Source organism: Acomys russatus, chromosome 6 (genome assembly GCF_903995435.1).
Source record: "Acomys russatus chromosome 6, mAcoRus1.1, whole genome shotgun sequence".
In the NCBI taxonomy this organism is placed as follows: Eukaryota; Metazoa; Chordata; class Mammalia; order Rodentia; family Muridae; genus Acomys; species Acomys russatus.
In genome coordinates this window covers 34,470,598-34,495,217 of record NC_067142.1, presented here as the reverse complement: position 1 = coordinate 34,495,217, position 24,620 = coordinate 34,470,598, and the positions used below count along the sequence as shown (strand labels likewise).

Genomic DNA, 24,620 nt, shown 5'->3' with positions numbered 1-24,620 from the left:
TGGCCTCAAACTCACAGAGATCTGCCTGCCTCTGCCTCCTGAGTGCTGGGATTAGAGGGGTACGTTACCACACCTGCCTCCTATCATTCTGTTTTGAGTGAAGGATCTGCCTTAGAATTGGGAGACCTGTGCTCCAGTTAGCATCCGCCTCTGCAGCCCTCATTTCCCTGGTCCCAGGGACTGGTGACTGGCCCAAGTTCCACTGTGGGCTGTTCGGTCTGTTCTGCTGTGGCCTAAGAGCCTGAGAAGGGGTGTGGTGGAGAATGTGATTTGTGAGGGCAACACAGACTACTCAGTGTCCAGCAGAGGGCCTTAGCCAGACCATGGCCAACAGGATGGGAGGAAGGGCCAGCTATGCCAGCCGCCTGACTGGAGGCGGATCCAGCTGCCAGCTGCCTCTCTTAATTCCGAGCAGCCTTTAGTCCCTTGCCCTCACCTCTCTGAGGCAGCTGCGCCCTGCTCTCCCGGCCATGAGGTGGCTGTGGCCCCTGGCTGTCTCTCTTGCTGTAGTGTTGGCTGTGGGGCGGAGTGGGGTCTCTGGGGTGGCCACCTCGTCTTTGGGTCAGCATAGAGCCAAGGCCCAGGAGCAGCAGAGTCGGCCCCGAAGAGGCACCAAAGATGAGGAGCACAAGGAGGTACAGCACTATGTACCTGAGGAGTGGGCCGAGTACCCCAGGCCCATCCATCCGGCTGGCCTGCAACCCACCAAGCCTTTGGTGGCCACTAGCCCCAACCCAGACAAGGATGGGGCCACCCCAGGTAGTGGACAAGAGCTGAGGGCCAATCTGACGGGGACACCAAGTCAGAGGCTGCAGATTCAGAACCCTCTGTATCCGGTGACTGAGAGCTCCTACAGTGCCTATGCTGTCATGCTCTTGGCTCTGGTGGTGTTCGCTGTGGGCATCATAGGCAATCTGTCTGTCATGTGCATTGTGTGGCACAGCTACTACCTGAAGAGTGCCTGGAACTCTATCCTTGCCAGCCTGGCTCTCTGGGATTTCTTGGTCCTCTTCTTCTGCCTCCCAATTGTCATCTTCAATGAGATCACCAAGCAGAGGCTACTCGGGGATGTTTCTTGCAGGGCTGTGCCCTTCATGGAGGTGAGCATGCCTTTCTGTCTCTCTTTCTTTCTTTCTTTTTTTGTTTTTTGTTTGTTTGTTTGTTTGTTTGTTTTTCTGAGACAGGGTTTCTCTCTGTATCCTTGGTTGTCCTGGACTCAGGACCAGGCTGGCCTCAAACTCACAGTGGTCTGCCTGCATCTGCCTCCTGAGTGCTGGGATTAAAGGAGCAAATCTTTCTCTAGCCCACTTGTAGGTCTGCTGCTCAGGGAAGGGGCCTCAGCCTCTCCAGAGACTCTGAGAGCAGATCTCTGTCTCTGTCTCTGTCTCTCTGTCTCCCTGTCTCTCTCTCTCTCTCTCTCTCTCTCTCTCTCTCTCTCTCTCTCTCTCTCTCTCTCTCTCTCTCTCTCTCTCTCTCTCTCTCTCTCTCTCTCTCTCTCTCTCTCTCTCTCTCTCTCTCTTTCTGAGACAGGGTCTCTCTGTGTAGCCTTGGCTGGCCTGGTCTCGCTTTGTAGATCAGGCTGGCCTCGAACTCACAGTGATCTCCTTTCTTCTGCCTCCTGAGTGCTGGGATTCAAGGTGTGAGCCACCATGCCCGGCTTGAGATCAGATCTCTAGGTGTGTATGATCCCAGAGCTTTAGAGTTCCCACTCAACAAGTTTTCTCTGTGTCATTGGGGAATGAGACATTGCCTCCTGGTAGCTCTCAGGAAAGCAAGTCAGGCCAGATGAGCAGGCAGACTACTGGCTTGGGACCAGCCTGCTCCTCTGCTTTAGGAGTAACCCCTCACAGAGGACTTACCTTTTTCTCTAGATTCTGAGCTATCTGTCTCTGATGCTTCTACCTCCAATCCCACCCCCACTCCCCAAAGTCCCTTTCTCTTTTGGGGTCTTTCTCTGTTTTTAATTGTGCTTCCTGCCTTCCCTATACCCATGGCTCCTCTTTTATTTATTTATTTTTTATCTGTGTAGCTTTGGCTGTTCTGGAACTTGCTCTGTAGACTAGGCTGGCTTTGAACTCACAAAGATCCGCCTGTCTCTGCCTCCTGAGTGCTGGGATTAAAGACATGGGCCAGCACCTCCTGGCCGTGCCTCCTCTTTTTAACTCTTCTATACCTTGACAACCTAGCAATACCTGAGGGAGAGACCCTAGTTGGTTGTTGTTGTTTTTATTTTTATTTTATTTATTTATTTATTTGTTTATTTATGTATTTATTTTACCAACACCCGCAGGTTGAGTCAGTGTTCATTCTCTGTGGATGTAAACACCTGAACAGGCTCTTTCTCCCTTTCTGGCTGAGATTACTGTTACCTTCAAGGTCATCTCTTTTACTCTCCTCTTAGACCTCTTTGAAAGGCAAGCCCTACCTTTGGGTACTTGTACAAACACTAGGTTCAGTTCTGTTACTGTATTTTGCCTGTCACTTGACAGATCCCATCTTTCCCCCTGTGTTTCCTTAGCTAGCAAGCATGGAGGGTAGACCAAATGGCTATTCTAGCTGGCCTGCTCTACAATTCTAAAGTGTAGCAGAGCACCTCTGAATGGGGACTTACATGTTAAGATAAACACATGGAGGCCTGGCGTGGTGGCACACGCCTGTAATCCCAGCACTCAGGAGGCAGAGGTAGGTGGATCTGTGAGTTTTAGGCCAGCCTGGTCTATAAAGCAAGTCCAAGACAGGACAGTCAGGGCTACACAGAGAAACCCTGTATTGAAAAACAAAACAACAAAAACAATAACAAAGGAGAAAAACAGAACAACAACAACAAAAAAGATAAACACATAGAAGAGAATGACTGTGTGGAGATAATCAAATCACTGTGTGTAAAGGCTGTTGTGTCTGTGATAATACAAAACAGCAGCTTTTCTTTTCTTTCTTTCTTTCTTTCTTTCTTTCTTTTTTTTTTTTTTGAGACAGGGTCTCTCTGTCAGCACTGGTTGTCCTGGAACTCACTCTGTAGACCAGGCTGGCCTCAAACTCACAGAAATCCATCTGCCTCCACCTCCCAAATGCTGGGATCAAAGGCGTGTGCCACCATGCCCTGAACTTTCCTTTGTTTTTATTCTTTATTTCTGGTTTTTAAACTTTCTCTCTCTCAGCCAGGCAGGTGTGGTGGCTCACGCCTTTAATCCCAGCACTGGGGAGGCAGAGGCAGGCCAGCCTGGTCTACAAAGCAAGTCTAGGACAGCCAAGGCTACATGGAGAAACCCTGTCTCAAAAAACCAAAAAATAAAGAAAAATAAAAAATAAACTTTCTCTTTTGCTCTCTCCACTCTTTTTCTCTCTCTCTACCCCCCTCTTTCTTTCTCTGTCTCTCTCTGGGGTACCCCTCCCCCCTTTCCCCTCTTCCCCCATGTTCATTTAATAAACTCCGTATAACATAAAACAACAACAAAACCATTTCTCTCTCCTCTCTTTTCTTTTCTTTTCTTTTTTTTTTTTTTAAGACAGAGCTTCACTCTGTAGTTCAGACCACTGTGGAACTCACTGTGTAGACCAAGCTGGCCTCAAATTTACAGTAATTCTCTGCCTTGGCCTAGTTTATTCTGTCTGTCTGTCTGTCTGTCTGTCTGACCCCCCCACGTGTGTGTGTGTGTGTGTGTGTGTGTGTGTGTGTGTGTGTGTGTATTTGGTTGGTTTTAGATAGGCTCTCGCCATGTAGCCCTGGCTGGCCTGGAACCTGCCATGTAAACCAGGTTGGTCTCTAACTCGTAGAGATCTACCTGCCTCTGTCTCCTGAGTGTAGGAATAAGCGCAGCACTGTGCTGGGCAAGCACATCGTTTGGGAACTGGACAGATTATATTAGGAACTGTGCTCCTTGTCCACTGCTGGCCAAGTGATCTTGGTAAGTCATTTAACCTGCCTAAACCTCAGTGTTCTCATTTAGGATGGTTACTGAGTTGGGCTCCACACGTCACATACTAAACATGGACACTTCGAGCTCCAAAGCTTTCTGTTATTGTTGCTGTTACTTTGAGACAGGATCTTCCACTGAAACCCTGGCTGGCCTGGTAGTCCAGACTCAAGCTAAGGGCAATCTTCTATCTCCGCCTCCAGGGGGTTGACTGTAGGTGTGTGCTACCACGGCTGGGCAACTAACACTTTCTCTCTGCTCTCTGCTCTCTCTCTGCTCTCTCTCTTCTCTCTTCTCTCTCTCTTCTCTTTTCTTCTCTCTTCTCTTCTCTCTCTCTCGCTCTCTCTCTCTCTCCTCTCTCTCTCTCTATCTCCTCTCCTCCTCTCTCTCTCTCTCTCACGCTCCTCTCTCTCTCTCTCTCTCTCTCCTCTCTCTCTCTCTCTCTCTCTCCTCTCTCCTCTCTCTCTCTCTCTCTCTGATAGTACTTGGGGTTGAACCCAGGGTTTTCCACGTAGGCAAGCATTCTTCTGTTGAGTTATACCTCCAGCCCCACTGTCCCCCCCCCTTTTTTAAGGCAGTGGAGATTGAACTCAAGGCCTTGTGCGTGCTAGGTCAGTACCCCACTCCTATTCCTACTGAGCTATATCATCAGTTCTCTTTTTATTAATTTTGAGACAGGTTCTAAGTTGCTCAGGCCAGACTTGAACTCACTCTGTAGTCTAGGCAGGCCTTGAATTTTTTATTCTTTTGCCTTAGCCACGTAATTAGTTGAGGTTTTGCTGGGCATGGTGGTGCTCACCTTTAATCCCAGCACTCAGGTGGAAAAACAAACAACAGGGGATCAAAAAACCAACCAACCAAGCAACCAACAAACAAACCAAAAACTAATTAGTTGAGGTTTTGTGGGTCTGAATAGCCATGTCCAGCAGCCAGCCCCCACTTATTATTGCTATTATTTTTTAGATAGGGTCTTATGTAACACAGGCTGGCCTCAAATTTGCTTTATTGCTAAAGATGACCTTGAATTCCTAATTGTCCAGTCTCAGCTTCCCCAGTGCTGGGATGACAAGCATGAATCATCACACCCAGTAAGTTTAGCCCCAAATCTATCTACCTATCTTTCCTTTTTTTTTTTTTTAAAGGTTTTTTCAAGACAAGGTTTCTCTGTGTAGCCTTGGCTGTCCTAGACTCACTTTGTAGACCAGGCTGGCCTTGAATTTACAGAGATCCACTATCTCTGCCTCTGCCCACCCCCACCTGAGTGCCACCACAACTGGCCTTTTTCTTTCTTTTTAAATACATGATCTCCCATTGCTCCTACTGGGCCCAAATTCACTATGTAATGAAGTATGCCCTTGACCAACCGATCCTCTTCCTCCTCCTCCTCCCTCCAGAGTGCCGGCATTACAGGTGTGTGTGTCACTCACTGCACCTGGCTAGTCCCAGTTCTTGAAGGGTTAAAATGGGTACTGTCCATGAAGGGCTTAGAATTCATTTAGGCTGTGGGGGGCTTTTACTTGGGCCTGGCTGAAGAGGGAAGAAAGCATACAGGCTTCTACGTCTTACCTTCCCGCATGTGGATGTAAGCCTCTGCCACTGCCCATAATTTTCTGGTCGGGAAGACCCCCAGGATGGCCCCTTGGGAAGATTTTGAATAGTAGTTTCTGAGATGTAGAAGAGAGAGGATGCTGTTTTTCCGGAGGCTGGAGGTTGCTCCTCTGTAGGCCTGGGCTCCCCTGCCAAGAGAGGGGGTTGGGTCCTTACAAAGGACACTTGGTGGCAGTGCAAATAAGCCATGGATTGTGTGGCCCCAGCCAGAGAAGGGAAGAAGGGAAGCAGGAGGCGGGAGGGTGCACAAGCCCCGAGAGAGGACTAGCAGCCAGCAGTTCAGGAGACCGCTCCTTTCAGGCTAGTTGGCACTTCCTTCCCTGCTGCTGCGGCTTCTTCCTCTTGGCTCCATGGAGCAGTTTTCCTGTGTGCTGCTGGATGGACAGTATGCAGGGATGGTGGGTACAGCGGCTCTTTAGGGCCTGCTCCCCCGCGACGTTGGCCTGCTTAGGACAGTGTGAGCAGGGTGAAAGCATCCGGAGCAGGCCTCATCGCTGGTACTTAATGCAACGGTCTCACATGAGAAGTCAAGAAGTGGAAGCACCTGCCCCCTCCCCAGTAAAATATGTGTCCATTCACTGTCCCCCCATCCCCCCACTCCCCCAAGAGACAGGATTTTTCTGGGTAGCCTTGGTTGTTCTGGAACTCACTCTGTAGACCAGGCTGACCTCAAACCCAGAGACCCACCTGTCTTTGCTTCTTGAGCCCCGAGATTAAAGGCAAGTGATACCACTGCCTTCATTCTCTCATTGCGCAGTCATTCTTTCCTTTCTTTGCTTCTGTTTTTTTTTTTTTTTTTTAAAGATTTATTTGTTGTTATGTATAATGCTTTACCTGCACCTACACCTGCAGGCCAGCAGAGGGCATCAGATCACATTATAGATGGTTGTAAGCCACCATGTGGTTGCTGGGAATTGAACTCAGGCCCTCTGGAAGAGCAGCCAGTGCTCTTAACCTCTGAGCCATCTCTGTAGCCCCTCTTTCCTTCTGCTTTGAGACAGCCTCTCATATATCCCAGGCTGGCCTTGAACTTTTTGTATGGCCGTGGTTGGCCTTGAACCCCTGATCCTCTTGTCCCTGTCTTTCAAATTCTAGCATTACAAGCACAGAGTTCCTATGTCTTTGTCCTGGTTCTTGCTTAGAGGTGACTCCGAGTGTCTGAGAGACATCAGGGTCTGTGGGAGGGAGGTAGGCTTAGCTCACCCTAGCTTGGGAAGTGGAAAAAACAAACAAGGGGCATGTACCTACCTCAGTTTTACCACTCAGCAGTGTGTGACTGTGGGCAGGTCACTGTTTATGCCCCTGCTTCCATTTCTTCGGTGTGATGGTTGATTGGAGTGCTAGGACCACAAGTGTGTGTTGACACTACATAGGGGACACAACTGAGAGTTTGTGACATATAGGGAGTGCCTGACGGCTAGGACATGCTTTACCAATAGCAGCTACTATCACTGCCGTTACCCTCCCTTCATGTGTAATTTGTGTTTTTGTTCAGCCTGGAACCAGGATGTCTTTACCCCCATAATCTTTCAACTGGTCATTTTGTCTCCTACGTCCTTGTTCACAGGTCTCCTCCCTGGGAGTCACTACCTTTAGTCTCTGTGCCCTGGGCATAGACCGCTTCCATGTGGCCACCAGCACCCTGCCAAAGGTGAGGCCCATTGAGCGGTGCCAATCAATCCTGGCTAAACTGGCTGTCATCTGGGTGGGCTCCATGATGCTGGCTGTGCCTGAGCTCCTGCTGTGGCAGCTGGCGCAAGAGCCTGCTCCCACCATGGGAACCGTGGACTCATGCATCATGAAGCCCTCAGCCAACCTGCCGGAATCCCTCTACTCCCTGGTGATGACCTACCAGAACGCCCGCATGTGGTGGTACTTTGGTTGCTACTTCTGTCTGCCCATCCTCTTCACCGTCACCTGTCAGCTGGTGACATGGCGGGTGCGGGGCCCGCCGCCGGGCAGGAAGCCCGAGTGTAGGGCAGGCAAGAACGAGCAGTGTGAGAGCCAGCTCAACAGCACCGTGGTGGGCCTGACTGTGGTCTATGCCTTCTGTACACTCCCCGAAAACGTCTGCAATATCGTGGTGGCCTACCTCTCCACTGAGCTCTCTCGACAGACCCTGGACCTCCTGGGCCTCATCAACCAGTTCTCCACCTTCTTTAAAGGCGCCATTACCCCCGTGCTCCTCCTGTGCATCTGCAGGCCGCTGGGCCAGGCCTTTCTGGATTGCTGCTGCTGCTGCTGCTGCGAGGACTGTGGCGGGGCCTCGGACTCCTCGGCCACAGTCAGCGTGGACAGCAAGCTCAAGACCGAAGTGTCCTCCTCCATCTACTTCCACAAGCCCAGGGAGTCACCCCCACTCCTGCCCCTGGGAACCCCTTGCTGAGTCTATGGGGGCATGGGAGCATGCGCAGAGCAGATGGGGTGCCATCCGGACTCAAGACAGTCTGTTGATTCCTTCCCACAGGTCTGCCTTTGACCTGTCAACTTGCTGTTTAGAGGAGGACTTGGTTCATTTTGTCCCAGTTTGTGCCAACAGTGCCATTCTTATGCCAGCCTTGCTCTTCCCACTTACAGGTGGAGATCTGTGTGGGTCATTAGATCTGGGTCTGGCCATCCCAGAGCCGGGGCTCAGCCCTTGGCCTGCCTCTTGGAATCTGACTATAGGTTGGCTGAAACCCTTTCCAAGCACCGCTTCTCTCCTCCCACCTAGGCCCCCACCCTGGACCAGGGACTTCTCAGAGGCCAACCTAACCAGGCTCAGTAAGCCATCCTCTAAAGTGGGCGTGTCTTAGCCCTGGATGTCCCCTCCCTTTTCTCAGAGGGTTCTCACTTCTGGCTTCCATTCTCTGAGGTACCCCCAGATGCATTGCCCAACTCCTGCCTCCTTTTAGGAGCTTTCCTGTAGAAGGCCGTTCTGGAAAAACAATAAAGTAGCTACCACAACCCCGTGCCCACTGCACTTCCTTGTTCATTGAATGACAGTGCCTATGCATGTAGCTGAGCCTTTTCTGGGCCTGGCCAGTGCCCTTCTCCTGGGCTTACAGTTCTTGTCCTGCCTTGGGGGAGGGGTCCCAAGGATGTTATTATGGTTTTTAAGGGACAAGGAGGAGGAAAGGCTTTGGGAACTGGGGACTAAACCCTTATCCAGAGCTAAACCCAGATGCCCTTGGGAAGCCAGCCCACTTGTCTCTGGAGCCCCCCCCCCCCTTCACCCTCTCCACAAAGCCCCTTCCTTTCATGAGTCACAGAGCTCCTTGGCCTCCCTCACTTGAACAGAGGCTCTTGTTCAGTTTCTTAGAATGGACTGTTTGGCACTTAGATGGCCCAGCTGCCTGCCCCCGTGGCCCCCGTGGCCCCCACGGCCCCACGGCCTCACAGCCCCCACCACATCACGCTTCCCAGCAGGGTTCTGTAGTATGGTCTAGAGGAGCCAGTAGCTTCTCCCTACTGGTTCTTGCCCTTGAAGTCACTTCCCTCAGCTCTACCCCTGAGGCACTTCCAAAAGACCCCATCTCTCTGCTGGGCTGTCAGCCAGAAGCGAAGCCTTCTTCCCTTCCCAAATGCCCAACTTTCTCTGGAGCCATTTTTATCTGGAGTTCAGCTCCGGGTTCCACAAAGACTCTTGCTCATCAGACCAACCTACGCCCTCTACCGGCACAGGTCCCCAAGGGTGTGGGGTCAGGAGCGGCCCAGCTCCATTCTTTGCTCAGTCACCCATACCCTTGGGCCTTGGGCTGCTTAGTGGCCAAGTCTCCCTCCTCACCACTTGGAATCTGAACAGCCTTGTTCTCTATCCCTGGCACCCCGCCCCTTCTTGGGGGGGGGGGCGCACAGTGATGTTGGCCAAGAGAGAAGGAGTCTGTTGCTAAGTGATGGAGTTGCCATAGGCACACCCTTTGTGCTGGAGAATGACACCCACCCATTTCTCGGCAGACCTGTTGCCACAGTGACCAAAGTCTCCAGCTTTGTCTTTAGGAACTTTGTGTGGGGGTAGTTGCACAGGGAGCAAAGGTGGGGCCATGTCTCTGAACAGATCCAGCAAGGGTGAGCTTTCTCTCCACTCTGTCCCCCCTCCCCACACCCCTCCTTCCCCCTACCCCCACCCCGCATATACCAATTGCTCCTAAGGGAGGAAGTGGGCCGGGTCAACTGAGGTGAAGTCGGGGCAGGGAGAGGACTGAAGATGGAAGGCTAGGGGTGGGGTGGGGGGCATGGGTTCAGCATCCTGTTTGGTGGCCTGTTCCACAAAGGACACCTCCCTCCTGCCCCCGCTGGCTGGTCCAGAGCTGAAGGGGGAAAGATGATGGCTCCTAGACCCTACCCTGCTGCCATCTTCCAAGCCTGCCAACGGGACTGGCTTGCAAAGCTAGCCAACAGGCCAGCCAGCCTTGGGAAAGAGCCACTATCCCCTCAGCCCGAGCCAGTTAGGGAACAATGTGGCATTTGTTGCTCAGGGGGGTCCCAGTCTTTGGAGGAGGGGGGGTGGCTGGCTCAAGGGTGGGCAGTGGATCTGAGCTGTGATGCTCAGAAAGAGAGGCTAACATCCATGGTAGGGGACCAGTCTTCAGAGCCTGATGCCGGGGGTGGGGTTTTCCATGACATCCCCGTGGGCTGGGGCTGTAGCTCACACTGCTTGCCTAGCATGTCCGAGGCCCTGGGGTCCACCTCCATTGTTAAAAAGGGGGCTGGGAGGTGGTAGGTTAAACATCTGGCACAGTGCAAGGCTCCATGACTTTTGGAATTCAAACCTCTAGCAATATGGAGTAGACTTGGTCAGGTTTTTGTGTGTGTGTGAATATCTATTATTTATTTATTGAGGTTTTTTTGTTTTTGCTTTTCGAGACAGGGTTTCTCTGTGTAGCCTTGGCTGTCTTGGACTCACTTTGTAGACCAGGTTGGCCTCAAATTTTCAGAGATCTGCCTGCCTCTGCCTCCCGAGTGCTAGGATTAAAGAAAGGTATGTGCCACCATGGCCAGCTGTTTATTATTTATTTATTTTTCAGACAGGATTTCTCTGTGTAGCCTTGGCTGGGCTGGACTCACTTTGTAGACCAGGCTAGCTTCAAAATCACAGAGATCCGCCTGCCTCCTGAGTGCATGGGTTAGAGGCATGTGCCACTGTGCCTGGCTTACTATTTATTTTTATAATTCTTAATTGTGTGTATATCTGTGTGGGGTATGTGCACTTTGGTACAGTGCCTGCAGAGGTCAGAAATGTTAGACCCTTCCGGAACTACCCGACATGGGTCCTAGGAACCAAACATGTATCCTCTGCAAGAACAATAAATACTCTAAAACCCTGAGTCACCTCCTCAGGCCCGTGGCCAGGTATCAGAGGACCCAAACACGACGGTTTATCCATACATATTACACATGATTTGTTCCCTACCCAAGGAACAGGTTGTTTAGGCCCTGCTGTGTTGCCTGAATTCACTGTGTGGGACCATGTTTTTGCATGTTCTGGTAATCGGCTCTTTTCTCATCTGGAGAACACAGGACCCAAGGGGCAGCTCTATGTTGAAGCATTTTTTTTTCTTCCTGAGACAGAGTTCCTCTGTGTAGCCTTGGTCTGCCTCCTGAGTGCTGGGACTAAAGGCACGCGCCACCACGCCCAGCTTGTTGAAGCATCTCAATGGAGGTGTTTTCTCAGATACAGGCATAGAAACCCACCCACCTCTTTGGAGCAACTGGGGCAGGAGACAGAACCTGGGCCTATCATCTTTTTTTTTTTTTTTTTTTTTTAAGTTTTTCAAGAGACAGAGTTTCTTTGTGTAACCCTGGCTGTCCTGGATTTGCTTTGTAGACCAGGCTGGCCTGGAACTCAGAGATCTACTTGCCTCTGCCTCCCAAGTGCTGGGATTAAAGGTGTGCCCCACCACGCCAGGCATGGGCACATCTTGTACTTGTAAAGGGTTGGAAAGCTGAGAATCAGTTAGCTGGTAGCAAACTCCACCCAGGTTTTCCTCAAATCATTATCCCCATGCAGTCAATGGAAGGCAGTGTCTGGTCTATTGCACACTAGATCAGCGCCCTACCATTGAGCTAAATCCCAGACTCTTTCTTCAAATTCCCCCAGAAATGGAAAATCCCCTTCAAGGCTGGGTATATTTACAGCTGGATAGTGGCCTAGTCCAAGTCCTCCCACAAACCAAGGACAAATGTGGCTGCTTCTTCCTGCAGAGGTAGATTGAAAAGAGATTGGCCATTCTACAAGGGGGACTATTCCAGTTGCTGATGAAGGGGAGGTGGAACAGGGTGTGTGTGTGTGTGTGTGTGTGTGTGTGTGTGTGTGTGTGCGTGCGTGTATACACGTCTCCAAGAGATGGAGGTTAGTATAAAACCGGACATGGTTGTATTCACACTGAACCAAGGAGTGTCCACAGGCACTCAGGTTGTGGGCCTCAGCTAGACAGTCAAGGTAAGAATTCTATTCAAGCTGGGCAGTGGTGGTGCACATCTTTAATCCTAGCATTTGGGAGGAGGCAGAGGCAGGTGGATTGCTGTGAGTTCAAGGCCAGCCTGGTCTACAAAGTGAGTCTAGGACCAGCCAAGGCTACACAAAGGAACCCTGTCTTGAAGGGGGAAAAAAATTCTATTCGAGTAATGGTTGGGCCCTTTCCAAGAGGCCAGTAGCATGGACACGAAGGATAACAAAGGTAATTCTGCAGACCCAGCACATCCCTGGAGGACATTTTATTTCTTCCCGGTGGGGACTGGGAGTGAGGAGGAGGTGGAGGCAGAGCTCTGGTTTTGGCTCACCTTTGGCTAGCGGGGAACAAGCAGGCATGGCATGGCATGGCGAGGGGTCAGGAACTGCACTGAAGACACAGTGCTCAGGCTTGAACACTGTATGCATGGGCAAAGGCTGGCAGTTCCTTTAATAGGCCTGTTTAGTAGCACTTGGCAGCCTACATGAGACTGAGGAGCTTGAGCAGCAGGCAACACAAGAGCCCAGACACATGTGTGGGAGGCTGTTTTGTGACAGGCCTTTGTGTTTCCAGTGTGAGCACGTGTTCCCTGTGGGTGTGGCACCCTGTGGTCATCCCTGTGACAAGGGGTTGCTGATGTCCCCGTGGGTCTGGTCAGTGACATCTGTGGAGAACAATTGGCACCACACACGCACGCACACACACACACACAACACAAAATTGGTAATTTATTGGTGTCATTATTAGGAGGAAAAAAAATGTACAGTTACAAGAATCATTTTCCAAACAGAGGTTAAATATGAGCTGAAAAGTGTAAAAAGGAAGAGGAACATCACTTTACAAATTATTAAATTAAACAAATAAACAAACAAAACAAAAGAACCAAACCCTCCCCCATGCTGAGTTCTCTCCTTGTACAACTCTGTGAAATGAGAACAGAAAATGAGGTGGGCCTGGAGGTGGGGGCCCTGGGCAGAGGCAGGAGCTGGGGCCAGGGACAGTGAGGGTGGGGCTCGCTGGGATGGCATGGACGCTGGCTTCCTCCTGCTTAGGCCTGGTGGTCCTACCAAGGCTGGGGACAGAAAAGGAGGCTCCTGCTGGCCTGAATATTCAGGCCCTCTACTGGGAGACAGAAATGCTTTTCAGGATGCGGGAACAACCACTAGTGGCCAGGCCGTTGCCTGTCCCAAGTGCCAGCCTCCGCTTTTTTTGCATCTGAATTTGCCCCAAGTCGACCCTGACCCTGCATCTCTTCCTGTCTTTCCAGTTTGCCTCTCCCAGGTCCTAATTGGCCCCTGCAGCATCAAATGGTTGATCTTAGTCTTTGCTTAAATTAAAAAATTAAAATATATATACATATATATACTGTACACACAGGACAGTAACAGAGTGTTGAAAAGGGACATAGAGGGTGGGACAGAAAGTTGAGGACAGGGATTGCGGGGCCAGGGCTGTTGGGAGGGGAGGGAAGTGGATGAGACTAGCTGAAGGGACAAAGAGAGCAAGGGAGAGAGGTTAGGGGACCAGGTTGGGGGGGGCAATTATTTTACAATAAAAACAGGAGTCGAAACCTCAGCAGAATGGGACTCTAGGAGCCCCAGAGGGCCCTCCCCACACTGGGTAAGGAGGGATGGGCTTAGGGGGACACAACAGGGTGGGCGGGGAGCTCGGCTTCAGGTTAGGGTGACTGTGGTCCCTGGTTGGAAGAAGGAGCCACAGTCTCAGCTTCTCCGTGACTTTGAGTGTTGAATAAGCCACTGTAGGGTGATGTCTGAGTGGAGACAAGAGAGAAAAGTTGTAAGGCCTTCCTGTGTGCAGGCCATTCTGTGGTAGCAGAGAAGGCCTGGGAGGCATAAACAGTTAATGCAGGTTCTTGTATTTGCAGCCAGGATCAAGCCTAGAGCGGTGTCCACCCACCCTTCACCCCCACGAGCCCCAAGCTAGTGATGGGAAAGATACAAAGCCGCAGCAATCAAAGAAGGGGCCTGGAATACTTGATCCAACCTGTGAGCATCTCAGAGGTGAAGAGGGACTGGGTGACTCCCTCTGAGATGCTGAGCTGGGGCCTCCTGGCTGCCTGCTGCACCCAAGAGCTAAAGCGGCAGGTTAGGAACTTTCCAGAGTCCTAAGCTACCACCAACAGAAGTATGCCAGCAACTTCCCAAAGCCACGCACCTATGTTGTCCTTCTCTTTGCAGGAGATGGAATAGCAGCAGATCTCTCGGTCCTGGATAGCAGACAGATTCCTGGAGGGGAGATCAGAGCAGACTCTGCAGAGGCCAGCCTAGGCAGCCAGGGGGGTACAAGCGGGGGGGGGGGGTGTCCGCTTGGTTAAGGGGCTACAAGAGGAGGCGGGCGAGGCTCCTGGAAAGATGTGTTCTGCTGCCACCCTATGGTGAGCAGTGAGAATAGCAATGAGCCCAGCCCAAGACGTGTTTGGCAGCTGGGGAATTTGGGGGGAGCTGAAGCACACACAAAGAAAGGCCACTTAGCTCACATTTTCTCAATCAGCTCCTTCTCATCTAGTGCTCCTGCGAGGTCTCGCTTGTTACCAAGGACTAGGACCTGTAGAGGAGGGAAGCCAAGGAGGGTTAGGGCAAGGGCACCCCTGCGTGGAGCAGAGCGTTCTCTCGTCCCTAGTGACTTCCAGCCAGCTCCCTCTCCCCACCCACTCCATCACCAGCTGACCGGGATGCCTTGCAGCTGTGGCTTGTCTAGCAGGTTGTGGAGCTCATTCTTGGAGGCCTCGATCTTCTCCTGGTCCGCAGCATCCACCATATACCTGGGGAAGGCAGGCAGGGGACAGCATGTGGACACCACGGGCTGAGGCAGGCAGGAAGAGGAGCTGCTGAGGGGAAGAATACCTCCAGTCCCAGCCTGGTCTCCTCTGGAGAAAAGGACCAACCTGGTTTGACTTTCCCAGCCCACAGGCTTCTGTCCTCCATGGAAACTGGGGCCTGTAGGATTAGCTATAAATCTGGCCCAAAGTGACCCATTTATAGTTTCATGGAAAGCCCAGATAGGGCTAGAATAGAAAAAGGAAAGGGTTCTCTCCCAAGAGGGCAGGGGCCGCCTTCTTCTTCTTCTTCTTCTTTTTCTTCTTCTTCTTCTTCTTCTTCTTCTTCTTCTTCTTCTTCTTCTTCTTCTTCTTCTTCTTCTCTTCTTCTTCTTCTTCTTCTTCCTCCTCCTCCTCCTCCTCCTCCTCCTCCTCCTCCTCCTCCTCCTCTTCCTTCTTTTGTTTTTCAAGACAGGGTTTCTCTGTATAACCTTGGCTGTCCTGGACTTGCTTTGTAGACCAGGCTGGCCTCAAACTCACAGAGATCTGCCTGCCTCTGCCTCTGCCTCTGAGTGCTGGGATTATAGCAGGGGCTTGCCACCACACCTGACTTTTCCCTTTCTTTCCTTTCTTTTTTTCTCCCTTCTCCCACCCGCACCCCAGACAGTTTCTCTGTGTAGCCCTGGCTATCCTGGAACTCACTATGTAGACCAGGCTGGCCTTAAACTCAAGAGGTCAGCCACCTCTGCCTCTGGAGTGCTGGGATTAAAGGTTTGTACCACCACCCGGCTTGTTTAAAAATTAGGTTTAAGTTGGGCGGGAGACAGAGACAGGCTGATCTCAGTGAGTTTTGAGACCAGCTTAGTCTATAGAGTCCCAGGACAGACAAGGCCACAGGGAAAATCCTATTTTTAAAAACAAAAACAGAGCCAGGCGTGGTGGTGCATGCCTTTAATTCTAGCACTTGGGAGGCAGAGGCAGGCGGATCACCGTGAGTTCGAGGCCAGCCTGGTCTACAAAGCGAGTCCAGGACAGACGAGATAACATAGAAACCCTGTCTCAGAAAAACAAAAACAAACAACCCCCCCCCAAACAAAAAACAAAAACAAAGGGGCTAGGTGTGGTAGTGCATGCTTTTAATCCCAGCACTCGGGAGGCAGAGAGAAGTGGATCAATGTGAGTTCGAGGACAGCCTGGTCTACAAAGCGAGTTCAAGACAGCTAAGGCTACACAGGGAAACCCTGTCTCAAAAAAAAAAAAAAAAACCCACACACAAACAAACAAAAAAACCCAAAAACCAAACAAATAAAACCAGAAAAAAACAACACAAAAATCAGGTTTAAGCTAGGCGTGGCATGCATGCATTTAATCCCAGCATTTGAGAGCTGGGGGTTCTGTGTGTTCGAGGCCAGCCTGGTACACATAGTGAGATCTGATCTCAAAAACAAAAAGATAAAACATTGTTTATCTTATTAAGAAAACTAAACTGGGGCTGGAGAGATTGCTCAGCAGTCAAGAACACTGGCTGTTCTTCCAGGGGACAGGGGTTCAGTTCCCAGCAACCACATGGCAGCTCATACCTGTCTGTAACTCCAGTTCCAGGGTTTCTGACACCCTCGCGTAGGTATATATGCAGGTAAAACACCAATGCACATAAAATTAAAATGAAATTATACACACGCATACACACATCAAGAAAACTAAACTGGGCGTACATTTTTTCCTCCGTTTTTGTTTTTTTCTTGTATGTGTGTATATGTGGCACCGGAGTTGAATCCATAGCCTTATACATGCTAGAGCTTTCGGACCAAGTTACATCCCTTGTCTGGATAAAATTAACAGGCAAGGGAAGGAATCACTTGAACTGTCCCAAATTCAAGACATGGTGACTTAGGTTGGGGGGCAGTGCTAGGAGGCACGGCAGGCCCACCTGGCTAGCTCTCTACCGGGTTGCTACGGCCCAGACTATGTATTTACTAAAACAAACAGCATGCAAAATCAAAGCAGGCCACGTGCAGGCACCAGGTGTGGGCCAGAGACCATGCCTAAGTGATTCTGCATCAGGCCTGAAGTGGCCGCAGGTGGGGGGTGGGAGACAGACCATACTTACACGATGGCGCTCACTCCTCTGCAGTAACGCTCCCACATGCTGCGGAAACGGGGCTGTCCCCCAATGTCCCAGAGCTGAGTGAGAAGAGAGTCGGGGAGAGGAGGCAGCCTCAGGAGCAGGTAGACTGAAAGCCACTGGGTTTCTGAGCTTCCCTTGTACTGTCCCCACAACCCTATGGGTCACACCTCCTTTCCTCCCTCCTGGCTTTTCTTTTCTTTTGGTTTTTCGAGGCAGGGTCTCTCTGTGTTAGCCTTGGCTGTCCTGGACTTGCTTTGTAGACCAGGCTGGCTTCAAACTCACAGCGATCCACTTGCCTCTGCCTCCCGAGTGCTGGGACTAAAGGCATGCGCCACCACGCCCGGCTGTCTGGCTTCCTTTTCTTCCCTCTCCTCCCTTTCAGATCTTCAGCGCCTGTTCTCTGGCAGCAGGATGCCACTCTGCCCCCTCCCCTCTGGCTGGCACTTCCTAGGGGCCTTGGTTGCCCTCCCAAACCCTCTGCAGCCCACTGCCCTCACCTTGATGGTCACATTCCCTTTGGTGATTTTGCGCATGTTGAAACCCACAGTGGGGATCATGTCCTCATTGAACTGTCCTGACTAGAAAGAAGAACCAGAATTGGAAAAGATGCCAACATTGACAGGACTCAGATATGCCCTCCCTGGGGGATACAGACCAAGAGGGTGCAGGGCGACGTATCAGGTAGGCAAGACCCTCTCAGACTTTTTTTCCCCTCCTGGGAGGTGTCTCTTGAATGTTTCCTGCTTTTAGGCATGATGGGTGGTCATCAACCTGTATGCCACCTGTATCTGGAGCTAGCTCTATGGAGAAGAGGCACATAGTCCTTAGGCAATCTCAGGGTCTCTCAGTCTAGACAGGGAGGATGCTCTTCCCCTCTTCCCAAGGTCTAACTTACAGGTTTCTTTCTTTTTTGGGGGGCTTCTTCCCCAACCCCCAGACAGGGTTTCTCTGTGTAGCCTTGACTGTCTTGCACTCAATTTGTAGACCAGGCTGGCCTCAAACTCACAGTGATCCACCGCCTCTGAAAGTGATGGGTTACAGGCGTGCAACACCATGCCCAGTGAACCTACAGTTCTTGTTAAAAGAAGCCCCTTTTACTTAGTCTACAGTTGGGTTAGAAGGAGAATTAATTACTTCTCAGGAAAAGAGGTCCACACAAGAGATTCGGCAAGGGAGGCAGACATATTATCAAACTAGTGGTAAAGCCAGGTGTGGTGTGCACACCTTTTAATCCCAGCATTTGGGAGGCAGAGGCAGGTGGATCTCTGTGAGTTCAAGGCCAGCCTGGTCTACAAAGTGAGTCCAGGACAGCCAAGGATACACAGAGAAACCCTGTCTCAAAAAAACAAAAACCAAACCAAACCAAACCAAAACACAATAACAAAACAACAACAAAAAACTAATAGTAAACTATTTTTTAAGAAATTAGGAGAAGCTAGGCGTGATAGCACACACCTTTCATCCAGCACTGGTGAGGCAGAGGCAGGTGGATGTCTGTGAGTTCTAGGCCAGCCTGGTCTACATAGATATCCAACCCACAAAATGCAATGCATACTAAATAATTTCACGACAATTCACAGTATTCATCTGTTGTTCTTTATCATGGATAAGCCATAATCTCTATTATTTACCTATATATGTGTCTCCCTACTGGGTTGAAAGCTTCCTAGGGAGAGAGGAGCCAGGTCTATAGTAACAGCATTAATGTTAGCTGATTATCTGGGAGCTGACATTAATTCTAATTCTTTTCAATTTCTGGTAGTTTTCACTTTTCCCCGATTATTCTAAAGTGGACACAGGCTTCAACTAAGGCCAGACCTGACTCCCTCCACTCCCCAGGCCATCTTCACATTAATTTGCTTGAGTCCCATACAGAGGCCTGACCACTAGCCAAAGATCAGGAGATAACCAGCTCTCACTCAGTGCCTGGAAGCCTCAGTGAAGTGCCTCAGATGGACTGGATGAGTGTGTCACTCTCTGGTATCCACAGCAAGCACTCAAAGCCAATGACAAGGTATAGCAGGGACTCCTCCCTCTGGTATCCACAGCCAGCACCCAAAGCCAATGACAAGGTATAGCAGGGACTCCTCCCCCTACCCCCGTGCTGCCCCACCTCCACTCCCGTCTGAGAACCACAGCTGGAGGCATTGTGGAGGTCCTTTGAGCTGTAACGCCCCCCCCCCATGTATAATCATTCTTTGGTATTTGTACCGCTCCCCGCCCCCCATGTATAATCATCGCAGGGATTGGCCCAGGGCCTGCCTCAAAGTCCCTTATGGAAAGAGCACAGTAGCGTACTACATGGAGTATTGGCACACTCCTAAGACCCCCACACTCAGGTAGGGGCTAAGGAATGAAAGAGTTCAAGGTCAGCCTCCTAAATAGTAAGTTTGCGGTCAGCCTGGGTTATATAAGAGCCCATCTAAAAACCAAAAACTGCCTGTACACACCTTACATATACTCATTTATTTATTTACTTACTTTCTTGTTTGTGTGTGTGTGTGTGTGTGTGTGTGTGCGCGCGCACGTGTGCAGATACACGTATACCACAGCATGCCTGCAGAGGTCAGAGGATAACTCTCGGGAGTTGGTTCTCTCCTACAACCTCTATGGAGTCCTGGTATTGAACTGAGGCTACATTGCCAGGCTAGCTTAGCGATAACTAAGCCGTGGTACCCTCAAAGTGCCTGACCTTGTCCGATCTCAGAGCTAAGCAGGGCCAGGCCTGCCTAGCACTCGGGTGGGCCGTAACCCCTGTGCTCAGCAATCCTCCTTCGGGACCCCATTAGAGCTGGGACCGTAGGGTTCCTGGCATTGTGGCTAAGGCTCACAAAGTGCTTGGGGGTAGCTCTGACGTAGTCTGGAACCAGAAGATCCTCGTGTTCCCAAACAGATGAGCGTAGCCTGGAAGGACGTAACCCTGGCAGAGTCGGGTGTTAGGAGGCCATCAGCTGGCCAGGCCCTCTGACACCCAGTTTCTGCTCAGTTGGGAACTGCAGTGAAGTTGCAATCAGGCTATGATTGAATTTTCATGTTAATGACTCAAATTCTTCCTGGAAGGATGGAAGCAATTTTACGTCATGTAACCCAACCTTTTGTCTCATCCTTGAATCTACTCTGAATAATTCTTTTTTTTTCCTCTCTTCCTTTTAAAAAAAAAATTTTTTTTGGTTTTTCGAGACAGGGTTTCTCTGGGTAGCTTTGACTGTCCTGGACTCACTTTGTGGACCAGGCTGGCCTCGAACTCACAGAGATCCACCTGCCTCTGCCTCCTGAGTGCTGGGATTAAAGGCGTGTGCCACCACGCCCGGCTTCTTAGATATACTTCAGTGGCTCTCTTTACCTGCTTTCTTCCCCGTTCACATTAACCCACTAAGCACTGAGCCCACCGAACTCAATTCCCAGTTACAGTCAGACCTCACAGAGTCGGGAGAAAAACACAAGGGTTTTTCTCTGTTTGCTGAGACAGAGGCCAAGTGAACAGGTAAAGCTAATTCAGAAAGTCAGTGGTGGGGACGGGCACAGATCTCAGGGGTCCTGAATCTTTCTGTGATTGTACAGGGAGTGGCAGAATGCCCGTGGGGACTGTGGTGGGTTTAACAATGCTGGAGTTCCCCGGATGCTGGAGTTCCCCAGATGCTGGAGTTCCCTGCAGCCCCCTAGGGGTGGTCTCTCCTGTTAGGGTCTCTTTAGGGAAGGAAAAGAAGACTTGTTCTTTTAGTGGTAAATTTAGTATCAAAATGGAGAATGGGGAACTGGGAAGAGAAGGAATGTTGAAAATCAAACAAAACTATTTTTGTGCTTGCCCACGCCTTTAATCCCAGCACTTGGGAGGCAGACGCAAGTGGATCGCTGTGAGTTCGAGGCTAGCCTAATCTACAAAGCAAATCCAGGACAGCCAAAGCTACACAGAGAAACCTTGTCACGAAAACAAAACCAACAAACAAAAAAGCAAAAACCAACCAACCAAACAAACAAAAACTAGTTTTGCTTTGTTTTTCTTTCTGAAACTAAGTCTCTCTCTATGGCCCAGGCTGCTCTCAAATTTGGGATACTCCTGCCTCAGCATCTAGAGTGCTGGGTTTACAGGCATGTTGCATCATGCTTAGTTTCAGAGAAGCTCTTGAGTTTGGCAGAAGAATTTGAGAATTTGCCCCTAACCTGTCAGAGCCTTCAATTCTCTATGAAGATGCTGGTCTTGAAGGATAGATGCAACCCCCCAAGTTGGACCCGCCTACGTATCTGTGCATCCCCACACAGAAGCATGGCTTTACTGACAGTCCAGGAGCAGAGCCTGCCCCAGAACGGGAGGCGATGTCTAGGTAGAGCCCAAGCAGCTAGCTTCTCATCTTGAGAAACACCGGAAACATCTCCCACACATAAAAGTCCCAAACCAAGCCACCAAGGTCTGCAGAGACAGGTGGAAACCCAGGTGTTGATTTCCTGCTCTGACAGCCCAAGGGGCAAGTCAATACCAAGCTAACCCGTAGGGATGGAGCATGGCAGAAAGGAAGCGAGGCACATGTTAGATCAGAAAAACATTGTGTCCCAAACCTCAGCAGAGGCCTTGTGGAATGAGAAGAGTCACTGGGTAGAGGAAGGTAGAGAGGTCAAATGCGAGAGAGAGAGAGAGAGAGAGAGAGAGAGAGAGAGAGAGAGAGAGAGAGAGAGAGAGAGAGACACACACACACACACACACACACACACACACACACACGACATGAGACCATGCCCAATCATGTAACCAATAAGTCTCAAATCCGTCCAGCGTTCCATCTGCAGGGTATCCCTCTGAAGGGCTGAACCCTCTGCAGGGATGCTAAGCCCTGTGGGACCTCAAGGTTGGGCGACTCTGTAATACAGGAAAGTGTCGGTACAGAAGCTGGCTGGCCACACATCTTTGCGGATCTACACATCAGCACTTAAAAAAACAAACAAACCTATATCTGGCTAATTAACAGTTCTTGGAAAATCCTTCTTTGGGACAGGGGCTAGTTCTGGGGAAAAACTACACCCCTGTGCTAGGCCTTCCTGGGTTCCATAAGCCCAGCCTTTGCCTCCGTTGAAATACAGGCTGCAGCCATTACTGCAGCTCAGCTCACACTCCGGGAGCTCATCTTCCTCTTTTTTAAAGAGAAATTTTAACTCCTTCTCCACCGTTCCTCTGGCACAGATATACAACTGCAATCACCCACCCTCAGTCCTGACTCCCCAAAGCCCTTGGAGCTGCTCTCTTCCATGTCCCCAGGTGGATGGCGCCCCTCCAGCTCATCCTCTCGGGCCCACGCTACCTACTCCTGCAACTTCTGAGCCAAGTGGAGTCTCCCAACTCCCTTTATGGAGCCATCTTTTCTGGACCCCTACGATACCGCAGGCCCGGGACAGGTTCCGGGGAGGAGTCTGGGCTACAGCCAGGACCTCAGCTGACTTCGCTGCCTCTAGGGATATCTTTCCCCGCCCCAAAGGGCCGGGGCTTTCGGCGTCTAGCTAGGGGAGGCAGAAGCATCGGGGTGGGGCTGGGCTGGTAGGGCACCCTGGCAACACGCTCGGGCCGCGCGTCCCGTGACCCTCCACGCGTGGAGTGGGAAGGCCCGGGTACTTTCGCCCCGTCATGCCCCCTGTATGAGAGCCGCGGGGGCCTGTCAGCCTGCTAGGGTTCCCGGTGCCTGGAGACCTCCGGGTGCTGCCAGCCCCGGAACGCCAGTTCGGCCCCCCTCGTCCTCGCTACCCTGCCCCAAGCCCTGCCACCCCAACCCAGCACGCCAGCGGGTCCCCCAAGAACCGTGCTAGGCCCCAAGCGCCCGGAGCCGGCTCCTCCCTGCCCGGCGCCCGGCGGTGCCCGGCCATGCCAGGCGGCGACTCCGGCTGCACAGGGCGCGGCGCGGGCGACACATCTGCCCTCATACCGCGATCACGTTGACGAAGGTGGTCTTGCCGGAGTACTGCAGCCCCACCAGCGTGAGCTCCATTTTCCTCCTTCCAGAACAGGGCCTTGAACCAGTCCAGCAGCTTGTTGAACAAAGCGATCATGGTCGCTGCCACCGGCCGCGCCCGGTGCCGGGTCCCCGCCGCCCTCGCTGCCCTCGCGCTGCGGCCCGGAGCGGCCCCTCCCCGGTGCGGCCGGGTCCCGCGGCTCGGTGAGGGCGGAGGCTGGAGCGCGGCGGCGGCCGACTACGCGCTGCCCGCGGATCCGCTCGCCGATGGGTGTGGCCACAGCGCCTCCTCCCCCGCCGCCGCCGCCGCCCTCCAGCAGGCCTGGCCGCGTCCTGCTCGCACCCGAGCGCGCTCCAGTCTCGCGCGCGGCCTGGGCCAGCGCCCGCGGGCGGGGCGGCGGTGACCCACGGCGGCTGGGAGGAGCGTGATGGGGCACTTAAGCAGAAAGCTGTAATTTTATTTTATTTTTTCTGCTGCCCTCGTTTGCCCTGCTCTGGTTGCCGAGTTTTCTGTCTTGAAGGGTGGTCGGCCCTGGGCAGGTGGCGTCGGGATTAAGCTAGAGCATTTCCAGGATGAAGAAAGGTGGCACGAAGATCTCCTGCAAAGGGAAACGATGTACGGTTTTGTTTCCTTATCCCTCGCCTCTGAGCATCCCTGGGTACCGATTCCACACACACCCCCAACCCCCGCCCTCGAAGTTCATGGAGAGTAACAGCTGAATTTAGAGCCCTTAATACTCCATCTTGTTTTGTTAACCAGTTTGCCAGGCCACTTATTTAGGCAGCCCAAAGTGAGATTTGAACTTGATGCTGATTCCCCACCCCTAACCCCAGTGTCTGTCTGTCTGTCTGTCTGATAAAACGCGTTATGCCACCACGCCTGACTTTTGATGCTGGCTGATCTTTACCAGTATTGTCACCATATAGAAACAGCCAAAACCAGGGCAGGGAATCCCCTGTGAGAAACATCGGTGGTAAAGGAAAAATGTGTGCTATTTTGGTAGAAAGCAAAGTTTTCTGATAGTGGGTGGTGGAGGGCCTGCCAAGGTATTCCCACACTCCCTTGCAGGAGGGCCCGCTCAGTCAACTGGCTGTGCTTTCCTGGTCCCTGGGGCAGCTGAGCTCCTTCTACAATGGTCCCACCAGTTTCTCCTTGGGGTGCGGTTTTCAGGCATACTCAGTTGGTGCCTGATGTTTTAGCCAAAGGTGAACTGCTAACAACTGTATGAATCAAACCTACTCAAGAGTTAGGGGACCCCTAGCATCTTGGATCAGCCTATTCTGACTTATGAAGTAACATCCGTGTAGCCTTTGCCCTTTGTACGTTTTTCTCTTGCTCCGGAGGTACATGATATGGTCTGAATTTTAAGTTATCATACAAAGTAATAGATTTCCTTGCTATACATCTTTGTGTCCTTCTCCCAGAGTCATGTACTGAAATCCCAATTCTCAAAGTGATGGCCTTATAAGGTGACTAGGTTATGAGGGCGGAGCCGTCCTAAATATAAGGAGAGGGCAAGAGCACCTTGATCAATGGCTTTCCCATCTTTCAAGCAGCGAGCAACGTATTTCTGTTGTTTATAAGTTATCAGTGTATGGCACTTTGTTAGGGCACCCTGAACAGGCAAGGTGGTAGGTACCCTGTGTCTCACTTCCTACACTGACTGCAGTTTCATTTTGTCACATGTCTTTAGAAACACTGGAAAAGAGTGTATTTCAGGGAGGTGGGGCACGGTGAGGATGGAGCAGCCTGTTCCTGCTCTGGAGAGACTTAACTCTATTGCTAGAGAGAGCTCTAGAGGCCCAAAAGAGACAGAAAGAAGTCTAAAA

At 51.4% G+C, this 24,620-nt stretch overlaps 2 protein-coding genes across 2 annotated transcripts; one reads left to right on the top strand and one right to left on the bottom strand.

The window, feature by feature from the left end:
- Positions 1-367: 367 nt before the first annotated feature.
- Positions 368-8,497, top strand: Gpr37l1 (G protein-coupled receptor 37 like 1). Its single transcript, XM_051147464.1, has 2 exons — positions 368-1,100; positions 7,090-8,497. Exons 1-2 carry the CDS (start codon positions 471-473, stop codon positions 7,906-7,908), a joined length of 1,449 nt encoding a protein of 482 aa, XP_051003421.1. The 5' UTR covers positions 368-470; the 3' UTR covers positions 7,909-8,497.
- Positions 8,498-12,653: 4,156 nt separating this feature from the next.
- Arl8a (ADP ribosylation factor like GTPase 8A) lies at positions 12,654-22,962 on the bottom strand. The gene is given in 8 exon segments (XM_051147463.1): positions 12,654-13,724; positions 14,129-14,199; positions 14,451-14,518; positions 14,642-14,735; positions 16,840-16,913; positions 17,355-17,435; positions 22,764-22,826; positions 22,828-22,962. Coding segments are annotated over 8 exon segments (561 nt in total). The 5' UTR covers positions 22,888-22,962; the 3' UTR covers positions 12,654-13,674.
- Between the last annotated feature and the right edge of the window lie 1,658 nt (positions 22,963-24,620).